Source organism: Echinops telfairi, unplaced genomic scaffold (genome assembly GCF_000313985.2).
Source record: "Echinops telfairi isolate 266 unplaced genomic scaffold, ASM31398v2 ScPeMD7_41;HRSCAF=154, whole genome shotgun sequence".
Taxonomy (NCBI): domain Eukaryota; kingdom Metazoa; phylum Chordata; class Mammalia; order Afrosoricida; family Tenrecidae; genus Echinops; species Echinops telfairi.
The window spans coordinates 2,909,011-2,923,011 of record NW_022103939.1 but is presented as its reverse complement, the minus strand read 5'-3'; the positions used below and the strand labels follow the sequence as shown (position 1 = coordinate 2,923,011).

The window sequence follows — 14,001 nt, the reverse complement described above, 5'->3', positions numbered from 1 at the left end:
GGTAGATGTCAATAGGATAATAGACTTGCACGGCAGACCTGGAGACTTTAGAGTGAAGGAGGGACATGCTAGCACCTGGAGGTGTAGAAAGTAAAATAAGATAGAGGAGAGAGCATTGTGTTTATTCAAGGTGTTTGATAATGAAGGTTCGTTCGTATGACCTTTCTTAAGAGGAGAGGAGTCTGTGTCGACTCATAATATCCCCAGAGGACAGAGTAGGACCGCCCTAGTGAATAGCCAACACAGGAGAGATTTTGAGCTGCTGACCTTGCAGATCACAGCCCACTGTGTAACCACTATGCAAGAAGTGCCAACTTAAACAAAGGATTTTTATTTCAAGCGCACACACGTCTGATATCTTTGATGTCTGTAGCGGATTAGAATGTGAGCTTTATTCAGTTGATTGCTTGTAAAATATTTATTTTATTCGGGTATTTTAATTGTATACTGTTTTCTTTGTTATCTTTCCCTATTATTTTCTGGCTGTCCACTTCAAAATTTTATATACTTAATGGCAACCTGGACAAAAATCACACTAAATAAGGAATTCAACACAATGAGATGGACTTCAACTAATGGCAAGCAATTAAAAGCTCAATAGAAATAGCCACAGGGATAGCACTTTAGAAATGAAGCATGTGATTCTGAAGTTTATAGATTGTTAACCAAGAAATGTTAAAGAAGAGAAAGGTACTGGCCAGATGTGTGTGTGTCTGTGTGTATGTGTGTGTGTGATGAAGAATGGGAAGATGGCATTATGAGAATGGGATTAGAACAATGATTCAAGAAAAGAAAAACTCTGCACTAGATTACACACAAGAATTTGTGAGATCCCTGCAAAAAATAGCAGACAAGAGAGTGCCAGAGAAGAAGACAACAAGGCAGCTTAATATTGTTGTTACCTAGATGCCACATTATGTAAGAATTTCAGTTTTCTAGAGATTAGATATTGGTGTCAATGCAAAACACATACATAACAGTATGCTAATCAATAGTTATTAGTAGTGTAATTTTTAACATGTTGAATAATAACAATTTTAAAAAAACAATTTGAGCATATGTTCTTCAAAATAGTGACTTTCATGCCAGCACAGAAGAGTAGCACACAAGAGTGGCTCAGTGGTTATGCGCTGGCCTTCTACCGAGGAGGTCAGCACCCTGAAACCACTAGTGGCTTCACCAAAGAAATAAGAGGCTTTCTACTCCTTCCAGGAATTTCAATCTTAGAAACCTAAGGGACATTGACAAAACACCCCTATTATTTAACAAATAATTACTAAATAGGTTTATATTATTCTTTTTCTGGAAAGAACTATTCCACAATCTGTGTTGAATATGGTCCCCATATATGGGTGGTTTGGTTGAAAATGAGAATGTAAACCACACACTTTATACGCCAAACAGTAAATGTAATCAGATAAATATAAAATGATCACTATCTACTGCTTTGAAACCATCTTTCTCATCATAATGATATGTAGACAACTAAAAATACACATTTCCATCCTGCACTAGTCAAGATATGCCTATTTTATAAGCACACAGAGTTTGCAGAAATCCACTGGGCATAATTTTAAAAATATACAAGAAAGCAAATTTATTGTGTCTTCTGTTGGTACAACATCTTCTTTAAAAAATATTATGGAAAATCCCTTTGAAAAAAACATTTACAATTTAAACCCTGTTTGCATGTGCAATTTGATGACATTAATTATATTTGCCATGTTATGTGGCCACTACCATTATATTTTCCTATCTCCTTTAACAGAAGTATAGAGACTGCTATGCAATGAACTGACTTATTATCCCTCTCTGTCTGCACTTGATAACCACTAGGAATTTTAGCTCTGAATAAATTTGTCTGTTATAGATATTTCTTATAACAAGAATCCAAAATATTTGTTGTTTTATTACTCATTTAGTATTACCAATGAGTGCCTTCCAAATTGGAATGTCATATCCATCTGCCAGACTGAATTTCTCACATATAAAATTTTTATTTTCCTCCTGAACGCTAGCCACATCTGGAAATTCCCTTTTGTATTCAGTTAATAACCTTATTTTTTGTCCATCCACTTTAAACGGCGAGAATGACTGCAGAGCTTTCAGAATTAAGGGTGAGAGGAAAACACAAATGCGAAGTTCATGTTGATTTGTAATGTATCGTTTAACACTTTGGGATATGAATAGTCATTTAAATAATGTAGATAAGTTTTCTTAAAATTTCACTTTTGGTATGTGAATGGTCTTACCTAAATTTTTGAATCAAAGTGGGGACCATATCTTGATATTTTAAGTAATTCTTGGTAACGGAAAGTCACAAGTTCATTTTATCTCTTTAAAAATGTATAATGAAAAATTTATATATTCATTTAAATACATTTCTTATAGTTTCCATTTGAAAGTCAATCACAGAGAGTACAAAATTGGGGAGAGTACTTTCCCCAATACAATACATAATTGCTACTCTTTGTTCAAAAGCAAATTTCAGAGTCTCGTCTGATATCCAGTAATGATCAATACTTCTTAGTTTTATTTTTGATTAATTTCAGAAAGAAAAGATAATTAAAAGGAGAAGGAAAAAGAAAATACCAAAGTGGATGTCAGAATAGATTGTCAATCTTGCTTTAAAACGTAGAGCGGATAAAAACAAGTGAAGTACTGCTAAAGGATCTGAAGAAATTTCAAATGGAGGCCAAGAAAACAAAATAAAGTATTAGAATGAAATGTAAAAATTCCTAGAGGTTAGAAAACAAAAAGATAATAATATGGTCAGCATTCCTCAATCTCAAAGAATTAAAGAAAAGAAATCAAGCTTCTAATTGAAATATTGAAGAGTTTTATGGGTAAAGTATGAAAACACACTTCAAGAATCAAGAGACCTTGGAAGGAATACACAGAATCATAGTACCTAAAATAATCGGTCTATGTTCAACCATTTCAGGATGCAGCATGTGATCAAAAACCAATGGTATAGGAAGACATCCAAGCTGTACTGAGGGAAAACATAGCTCCAGGAATTGATGGAATACCATCAAATGAGATGTTTCAACAAACAGATTAAATACTGGAAACACTCATTCATCATTGCCAAGAAATTTGAATTACTATTGCCAGACAAACTTACTAAAAGAGATCCATATTTGTGCCTATTCTAAAGAAAGATGACCCAGCAGAATCCAGAAATCACCAAAAATATTACTAACACAGCATGCAAGGAGAATTTTGCTAAAGATAATTTAAAATAGTACATCTATAAAGAATGGCTCAAAATTCAAGTTGGATTCAGAAGATGGTAGAATGAAGGATGTCATGTCAGCTGCCAGATGAATTTTTATTGAAAGCATAGAATACCAGAAAGATGATTACCTTTTTCATTGAGTATGCAAAGACATCCTGTTTAGATCATAACAAACTATGAATGCCATTAAGAAGAATGGGAATTCCAGATCACATAGACAAAGAGGAAGTTAGTTGAAAAGAACAAGAGGAATCTCCATTATGTTAAATCAGGAAAGGTGTGATTCAGAGTTGTATCCTTTCTCCATCTTAATTCAATCTGTATGTTGACCAACTGATCTCAGAAAATGGACTATACATACAATGGACTTCAAGATACATTGAAATTGAAGGAAGACTCACTAAGAACCTGCAATATGCAAATGACACACCTTATTGCTGAAAGAGGACATGAAGCACTTGAAGATGAAGACTGGAGACTACAGGTGAGGTTTACCCCTTACCACGAAGAAAACAGAAATATCCAGAATTAGAACAATAAGGCACATCATGGTAAACAGAGAAAGGACTTAAGTTGTCAAGGATGTCATTTTGCTGGCATGCACAAAGCACACACAGCAGTAATCGAGAAATCATGTTAGAGACAACTGAGGTAGCTACTGTTATGCATGCAGTCCTGCAATAAAGGTGATCTATAAATAAAGGAATGGATAGACATTCAGGCTAAATGTATGTGGGACGGAGAATGAAGGTATACCCACAAATATATATATATATATATATGAATACATATACATATATATATATTTGACAAAAGCTAGTTTTATATGAGGGTTTACTGAAAATATATACATAAATGTGGTAGAGGTTACAAGAAAGCTTCTGAAACATAGCCAATGACCTTGAGGAAATCAATAGTTGGGATCTATGGGTTTAGGGCCATGGTTTAGGGGACAACATGGTTAATTCACACAATATATTCCAGAAGAACAAATGCTCTACATCTGACTTTTATGAGTGGTAAATAGTATCTTAAAAGCTTTTCAGTGGCCACTTGAGGTGCATCTAGTGTTATATCGCTGAAGGAAAAATGAGTGATAAATATCGAAGATAAATGGAAACAATTGATCCAAAGGACTAATAGACACACTAATATCAAACTTCACACCATTTGAGAACTGAAGAGAGTGGGAGAACATGTGCAACAAAACACAAACTTATACAAAAATAACCATGGGTAGTGGAAAGGTAGAGACTAGTGGAACCCTGAGACCATTTCTCTCAGACACGTATATGGTCTTTAGCTGAACTCACTACCACAGCTAATTTTTAAGCCAAATCATGGACAGGTCTGTAAGCGGAACAATAACACTAATGAGGTTTGCACATCTTAGACTAATCAATCATTTGAGATCAAAAGGGCAGCATTTACCTAAGGATAAAATTCAGAAGGGTTAGCGATAAAGAAAGAAGAATGGACACTGGAAAAGCAAAGAGGATGTAGAATAAGTGATATGAGATTGTATGGATTGAAGCAGAATGTATAAATTAAAAATTTTGAAAGAAAAATATCAAAAGAAAAACTGATCCGAAGGGATCAGGTGTCAAGCATCCAAGAACAAAAAAGCATATCATTGTAAAGGTGGGTGAGTGCAGAGTGGAGACTCAAAGCCCATCGGTGGGCAACTAAACAGCCCCTTACTGAGGAGTTGTGGGGAGGAGAGGAGCCAATCAGCGGGCAGGGTAGCAACGATGAAACATATAACTTTCCTCTAGTTCTTTAATGCTTCCTCCCCGCCCCCGCCCCACTATCATGCTCCCAATTCTACCTTACAAATCTGGCTGGACCAGAGGATGTACATTGGTACAGATAGCAGCTGGAAACACAGGGAATCCAGTATAGATGACTCCTTCAGGACCAGTGGTGAGAGGGGCGATGCCTGGAGGGTGAAGGGAATGTGGGGTAGAAAGGGGGAACTGATTACAAGAATCTAAGTATTGCCTCTTCCCTGGGGGATGGACAGCAGAGAAGAGGGCAGAGGGAACATCGGACAGGGTAACTTATGACAAAACTATAATAATTTATGAATTATGAAGGGTTCATGAGGGAGGGGTGAGTGGGGCTGGAGGGCGAAAATGAGCAACTGATATTAGGGGCTAGAGTGGGAGGCAAATGTTTTGAGAATGATGAGGGCAACAAATGTGCATATGTGCTTGACACAATGGATGTATGTATGGATTGTGATGAGAATTGTATGAGCCCCCAATAAAATAATTTTAAAAAAAGAAAAAGAAAAACTGATCTGCACTGAAAACCTTAATTTGATTCACAATAAAATCTTTTAAAAAAGAAATGAAATGATAAATCTGAAAAATGCAATGAAATGATTTTTCATTTCATAGAAATGAAATGATAAGTCACAAAATACTTCTTTATTATGTTAAAAAACAATGATGTCTCTTTGATGTCCAGAGGGTATGTGACCTAAACCATGGTATTTTCTATTGTGTCCTATGCATATGAAAGCTGGACAAGGAACAAGGACTATTGAAGAAGAATTGATGCCTTTGAATTAGCATTGGGGCAAGGAGTATGGAATAGAACCTGCATGGCCAGAGAAAAGAACAAAGCTGTTTGGGAACACAATTAGAACTGAGGAAATTAGAACGCAATTAGAACTTCTTCTCATGTACCTTGGGCATGTGATCAGGAGGAAACCAGTGTTCAATAAGGATATCGATCTTAGTAAAGTATAGGAACCCGAAAGAGACATAGGAAAAAGAGGAAGACCATCCATGAGATGGAAGACCTTCTACAAAACGGATTGCCACATGGCTGTTGTACATGGGGTTTCTCTGCCTCAGAACTGGCTTGAAAGTACCAAACAGCAACAAATGCTTTCTTCCTTACCATGAACTTTCATTTTCAGCTGATTTTCCAACCTTGAACGGTGAGAATGCTTTGTCAGTGCAAGGGAATTTGGAAGCAGGGAAGTCACTACTTGAGCCATGCGGTTTCAAGATGGCTTTAGGCATTGCACATATAGAAGATGTTTCAGGCCGATTCTTAGATTCTTTTCTGGGCACCTTTGCAATCTTCTCTGACTCTTCTGCTTGTCAATTTAAACATTCCTTCACTTCCATGAGCTGTGCCTCTACTTCAACTGGATATTTTTTAAATACGTATCCATCCAAAAGCTTCTGGTTTTTAGGATCTCATTGTCTGATATTCATAACGTAATGTCCACACCTGGTACCCCAAACCAAGTACATTGAGCTCTAAAGCATCTTTTAAGACCTCAGTCAATATGAAAAAAAAAAATTGCAGGTAGAGGTAAAATTCTAGTTTCTTCCTTACCACTATTATAATTGATGCAGTACAGTCTTCATGTGGGTTTCTATATAAAAAAATGACCATTTATAATCTTGTGAATTGGGTATATATGGGAAATAAAGGATAACTATTTCCGGATGTACTTTAAAAAAATGTATTGTTAGGTATCATGGAGTTTGTTCTGACTCACAGTGACCCCACATACAATAGAGCTAACCACTAATTGGTTCTGAGCTAGCCTCACAATGGTTCCATCTGAGCCCATTGTTGTAGCGGCTGTTTCCTCCCATCCCGTCCAGGGTCTTCCTTTGTGAGCTGCCCTTCTCCTTTAGCAAGCACGCTGTCCTTTTCCAGCCACCGTTCTCTCCTGATAGATGCCCAGAGGACACGAGATGAAGTCTCCCTGTCTTTGCTTTTAAGGAGCATTCTGCCAGTGCTTACTGTAAGACAGATTTGTTTCTTCTTTTTTTAAATATAAAGGTCCATTATTGAGATATTACAGTGGCTTCAAAAAGCTTGTGTAAAAATGGAATGAAGCACACTGGAATGCTTCTATCAACTTCTTTTACAATTCGCATATTATACAATAGTTTTTTAGGTCCCATTGAGTAAATTCTGACTCTTAGGGATCCTACAATGAGACGCTACTTGGTCTTGGGCAATCTCTACAGTAACTGAGTGTTTATGCTTATTGTCTCAGCCACTGTGTCAATAATTTCATTGAGGGACTCCTTATTTTCCTTTACTTGGAAATGTTTATTAAAAAGCCTGGATACAAATCTTGTACCATATATAAAGTTTGTAAATACTTTCTCTCAGTACGTGAGCTGTGTTTTAACTGTACTAATAGAGTCATGTGAAGCATACATTTTTTTAAATTTAGATAAGGTCTATGAATTTTGTTACATTGTTTATATTTTAAAGTCTTGTGTAAGAAACCATTGCAAAATTAGTCACAACAATTTTCTAACAATTTTATAATTTTAACTCTTACATTTAGTTCTTCAATCTATTATAAATTCATGTTCATATATAGTATAAGGTAAGTATCCAACTTCATATTTTCTCAGGTTAATATCCAATAAGCCTATAATTAAATATTGAAAAGAATGTTCTTCAATAACTGTAATCATAATTGTAGTAATCCAAGTTTCTACTATGAGCTTATAAAATTCCATGCAATTTTCAAACATATAGTTTCATTAACCTAACTAAATATACTAATATAGTTGTAGAAATGAACTGTTTTCATCTTATATGCAGTAACCAAGGTAGTATATTGAATATTAGTATTTTCCTATTGGTGTTTTCATGGGTATATTAACTTATTTATGTTTCTCTTGTTATTCTATTTATATACATCACAAAACTACTCAAATTTATGTTTTATAAAGAATTTTGTTTTAATTCTAAGAATTATTATAGGAAAGTATCTGAAATGCCAATATTTCTACCACCCAAGTGATTTAAGCATGTACATTTGAGAAATGTGTTTTCCACATTGCAGGAAGCCTCTCTGAGATCAACATCTACACAGTCCTCCATGTCAATCTCCAACACTTCTGAAGTCGAAATCTCTACCTTCTTCCTGATTGGGATTCCAGGAATGGAACATGCCCATGTTTGGATCTCAATCCCCATTTGCCTCATTTACCTCTTTAGCATTCTGGGGAACTGTATTATCCTCTTTTTCATAAAAACAGAGGCCTCTCTTCATGAACCGATGTATTATTTCCTCTCCATGTTGGCATTGTCTGACCTAGGACTGTCCATCTCTTCCCTGCCAACTATGCTGAGAATCTTCTTGCTCAATGCCCCAGGGATTTCCTCAGATGCCTGCCTTGCTCAAGAGTTTTTCATTCATGGATTCTCAGTCATGGAATCATCTGTACTTTTTATCATGTCAGTTGACTGCTTTATAGCTATTAATAGCCCCTTGAGATATGCCTCTATTCTTACAGGTACCAGGGTCATTAAAATTGGTCTTGTGTTTGCTGGGAAAAGTATTTTATTGGTCCTACCTTTCCCCTTCATTCTAAAAAGGCTGAAATACTGTTATAAAAGCCTTCTATCCCACTCCTACTGCCTCCACCAGGATGTCATGAAGCTGGCCTGTTCTGACAACAAGGTCAATATTATCTATGGCTTTTTTGTGGCTCTTACAGCAATGTTAGACTTGGCATGCATTTCTGTGTCATACATGCTAATCCTTAAAATTGTTTTTGGCATTGCTTCACGAAAGGGTCGCCTCAAAGTCCTCAATACTTGCATCTCTCATATCTGTGCTGTGCTTATCTTCTATGTGCCTATCATTACCTTGGCTGTTGTTCATCGCTTTGCTAATAATGCCTCTCCAGTTATTAGAGTTATTATAGCTGACACTTTCCTTTTGATTCCCCCTCTAATGAATCCCATTGTGTATTCTGTGAAGAGTCAGCATATTAGAAATCGAATCTTCGGTAAATTATGTGAGAAACAAAGCTAAAGGGAAATGCATGCTGTAATGATAGCTTATCCCAGCCAGAAATGTGGGGATCAATGTAGGAATCCTAAAATAGTTACTAAAGATTAGAGTTTGAACAAAAAGGTACATTGCATTTTATCAACATACAAATGGCCATCTATCTCAGAAACAACAGATTCCACAGAGCAGAAGCACACGAGCCTGTGCGAACACGAAGTGTTGAAGGGAACAGGCAGCAGACACTAAAGAACAAAAGCTATCATTGTGTGACCACCTTCCACACATAAACGCTGAAGACGAATGTGTGCATAAGTAAGTGTGGTGAAGAATGCTGATGGTGCCCGGCTATCGAGACCTATAGCGTCTGGGAACTTAAAGGCTTGAAAGTAAACAAGTGGCCATCTAGCCCTGAAGCAACAAAGCCCACATGGAAGCAGCACACCAACATGTGTGATCATGAAGGGCCAAAGGGACCAGAATTTAAACAACAAATGTGGGGGGCGGGGAATCATATCCTCGTCAATGAGGGTGGCGCGTGATGGAGACTCCAGGCCCATCTCTAGACAACTGGACATACCTTGCAGAGGGGTAGTGGGGAGATGAGTCACTTAGGGTACAGTATAGCAATAATGAAACCCACAACCTTCCTCTAGTTCTTAAACACTTCCTCCCCACAACTACCAGGACACCAATTTTGCCTTGAAGACCTGGTTAGACCAGATGATGCACAGCGTTACAGATGGGAATTGGAAACGCAGGGAATCTAGGACAAATGAACCTCTCAGGACCAGGGGTGACCGTGGCGATACCAGGAGGGAAAGGGGGTGTAGAAAGGGGGAATTGATCACAGGGAACTACATATAACCTCCTCTCTGGGGGATGGGCAGCAGAGGGGTGGGTGAAGGGAGACGCCGGACAGTGTAATATAAGATACAATAATAATTTATAAATTATGAAGGGTACATGGGGGAGAGGGGAGGAGGAAGGGAGGGGGAGGGGAAAAAGGAAAATGAGCTGATTCCGGGAACCCAAGAGGAAAGCGAATTTTAGGAATAATGAGGGCAACAAATGTATAGATGTGCTTTACACAATTGATCTATGTATTGTGATGAATTTTATGAGCCCCAATAAATTGATAAAAAAATTTAATTTGTTCTTTTTTATTAATTCACAATTAAATGTTTGAATAGATGTTTCAGACTCAATCTTGCAGCCATACTATATGCATAATTATAATTTCTCATTTATTCTCTCATTCAATCCTACTATGTAGTCTGTCCTACACCTATGTCAGTATGACAACATCAACTACTGTAGCAATACCCCACTTATGATTAGTGAATTTTTCAATATTTTATTTTAAAATAGACCATGTAACTGAAATGTTATGAAATAGAAAGCACATATTATAAAAAGTTCATATAAACTGTTAATAATGTCCCTGTCCTCCAGTACTATGAAACATAGTTGAATATATGAGGCTTAAAAACATAACACAATTAAAGATAAATGCAAACTTTATTGACTTTTTTCATATCTTAAAGTATCTGATACATTTATGAAACTGAATGCCTTGGTATGCAAAGTGGGGTAGCTGTCCCTTAGCCATGTTTGTATGGAAGCCTTCATCTTTCACAGTTATGATACAGTCAACAGAATTATCCCTTTATTGTTTTATCACAGATATCCTATATAAGTACTGTGAGAAATAAATTTTAACTTCTATCTTTGTCAGTGTCCAACAAAGTGGCCTAAACATATTTTATAATAGTTAAAAGCATCTTCAAACACTTATTTGTCAGTTTATCATACTGTGCTGGCTTAGGTGCTACTGTGATGCTGGAAGTTATAAAGTTAATAATTCAAATATCATTAGGATCACTCAGATAGATTTCGATGGAACTATGAAACTAAGAAATATTAGGAACAAAGATTTGCTGTTTTAACTTCTGAAAAATGTCATTGAAAACCTTCTGAATGGGATTGGAACATAGTCTGATAGAATCCTAGCAAATGAACTTGACATGTTGGGAAGTACTCAAAATAATACTGCCCTACCTTTGAGGAGAAAAATCCTGCCTTCTCAAAATTGTGTTGTTGTTGTTGTTTGTAGGTGCTATTGAATCAGTTCCTACACATAGCAGCCCTGTGTAACAGAACAACGCCTGCATCTGTAACTTCCAATGCCTGCATCATCCTCACCATTGTTCTTACCTTTGAGCAAGCACATTGTTGCAGCCACTGGGTCAATCCATCGCTTCAAGGACCTTCTTCTTTTTTAATGTCCCTCCACTCGACCCAGCATTGTGTTTGTGCCCCAGGAAGCTGTCTTTCCTAATGAAATGACCTTAAGATGTTAGTAGAATAAAAGTTTTGGAACTTCTATTTGCTCATGTGGCACGATTTAAAAAGACAAGAAAGAGCTGAAAACATCCACAAGTAATGGAATGTAAAAGTATGAATCTAGGAAAATTTTAAATCTTGGAAAATTAAGTGGAATATAAAAAGATTGATATCTTGCTCACTGATGAAATGAATTGGTCTGACACTGGCCATTTTTAATGAGACATGCATATGATCTACTATGCAAGGATGAACAAATTGAAGGGGGATTGTATCATTATTCCTCATGAAAGAGAACATTTCAAAATCTACTCTGAAGTGCAGCAGTGTCTTTGTAGGATAAATTTGACTTTGTGATAGAAACAAAACTGGAAATTGCAAGAATTTTGCAAGACCAATGACGTTTTTCTAGCACAGATCTTTTTTTCAACAAAACAAAAGGCAACTATGTATCTGGACTTCTCCAGATGGAATACATAGAAATCAAATTGACCACATCTATAGAAGAGATGATGGATAAGCTCAATACCAGCCGCTAACACCAGGCCAGGGGCTGACTGTGGAAGATAACATCAATTGCTTATATGTCAGTTCAGGTTAAAACTGCAGAAAAATAATAAATATCCACAAGGGCCCAAATAAGACATTGAGTATATCCCAACTGGATTTCAAGAACATCTCAAAGGCAGATTTGATTCATTGAACATGAATTGAGGACCTTTTGAGCTGTGGGTGGGCATCAAGAATATAATTCATGAGGAAAGCAAAATGTCATTTACAAAGACAGAAAAGAAAGAATCAAAGCAGATATCAGAACATACTCTAACACTTGCTTTTAATTATAGAGCAGCTAGAGAAAATGAAAAAAAAAGAAGAAAAATCAAAGAGCTGAATAAAAAATTTCAAAGGACAGTGCAAAAAGGCAATGTCAAATATTATAATGAAGTGTGCAAAGACACAGAGTTAGAAAACCAAAATGAAGAACATAGCATACCTTAAACTGAAAGAACTCAAGAAAAAATTTAGGCCTGGAGTTGCAATATTGAAAGATTCTATCAGGAAAAAATGGACGATGCAGGAATCATTAAAAGAAGATGGAAAAAATACACAGAATCGTTGTACCAAAAAAGACTAGCCAAAATCCCACCATTTCAGGAGATACATATACTATGGGGGAGAATCAGTGGTGCTGAAAGTTCAGGCTGCATTGAAAGCATAAGCCAAAAACTAAGGTCTAGGAATTGATGGAATATCAATTGAAATATTTCAAAAACTGATGAAGTACTGGAAGTAGTTACTTTTCGATGCCAAGAAACTTCGAATTGGCCCACTGACTGGGAGAGATCCATATTTGTACCCATTTCAAAGAAAGATGATGAACAGAATGCCTAAACTATAGAACAGTGTCTTTGATATGACCTGCAGGTGAAATCTTGATGGCGATCACACGACAATGTTTGCAGCAGTACATCGATAGGAAGCTACCAGAGGTTCAGGTTGGATTCAGAAGAAGTCAAGGAACTAGGGATAACATTGCTGATGTCAGATGGACCTTGGCTGAATTCAGTGGATAGCAGAGAGATGTTTACTTGGGTTTTATGAATTATGACAAAGTGTTAGACTGTGTAGATCAGAACAAACTATGGCTAACCTTGAGAAGGAATTCCAGAACATTTGGTTGTCCTCATGAGGAATTTGTACATGGGTCAAGTGACAGTTGTATGGACAGAACAAGGGAATAGTACATGATTTAAAATCAGTCAGGTGACAGTCAGGGTTGTATCCTCTCATCATACTTATAAGTCTATATGCTGAGCAAATGATGAGAGATGCTGGATTATACGAGGAAGACAACTGGCTGTATACAGATGGCACAACCTTGTTTGCTGAATGTGAGGAGTATTTGAAGCATTTGTTGATGAAAATCAAGGAATGAAGCCTTCAGTATGGATTATGATTCATGTAAAGAAGACCCAAATCCTCACAACTGGACCAAGAAGTAGCATCGTGATAGATGGAGGAAAGGTTGAAGTGGTCAAGGATTTCACCTTGCTTGGAGCTACTGGGCAGCCAGCTGAAGCAGGGAACTGGCTAAGGCAGCTGCACCCTGGTGCGACCATCACAAAGCAAGAGACCCGAGAACTAGAAAGACGATGCCCATGGAAGCAGCTGTCAAGATACCAAAAGACGTATTGCATGAATTAAATCAAGACCTCTGTAGAGTATTGAAAAGCAAGGATATCACTTTGCGGACTAAGTTGCGCCTGACCTGAGCCCTTGTATGTCAATTGCCTCATATGCATGTGAAAGTTCGACAATGAAAAAGCAGGACTCAAGAAGAATCAATGTATTTGAATTATGGTGCTGGAGAAGAATATTGAAAGTACTATGGACTGCTAAAAGGATAAACCGATCTTTCTTGGGTGAAGTACAGCCACAGTGCTCCTTACAGGCAAGGATGGTGTATTAGTCTGGGTACTTTAGAGAAACAAATCCACAACAGCTCATGTATAAGAGAGAGTTTTATGTAAAGATTAAGTGTGCATCAAGAAAACATCCTAACCCAATGCTGCCCAAGCCCACAAGTCCAACATTAACCCATTAACCCATATGTCCAACA

The 14,001-nt window shown here is 36.9% G+C and overlaps 1 protein-coding gene across 1 annotated transcript; it reads left to right on the top strand.

The window, feature by feature from the left end:
* Positions 1–8,117: 8,117 nt before the first annotated feature.
* On the top strand, positions 8,118–9,059 carry LOC101641183 (olfactory receptor 51A4-like). Its single transcript, XM_004717470.1, has one exon. The coding sequence runs from the start codon at positions 8,118–8,120 to the stop codon at positions 9,057–9,059; it is 942 nt and encodes a 313-aa protein (XP_004717527.1).
* The last annotated feature ends 4,942 nt before the right edge of the window (positions 9,060–14,001 follow it).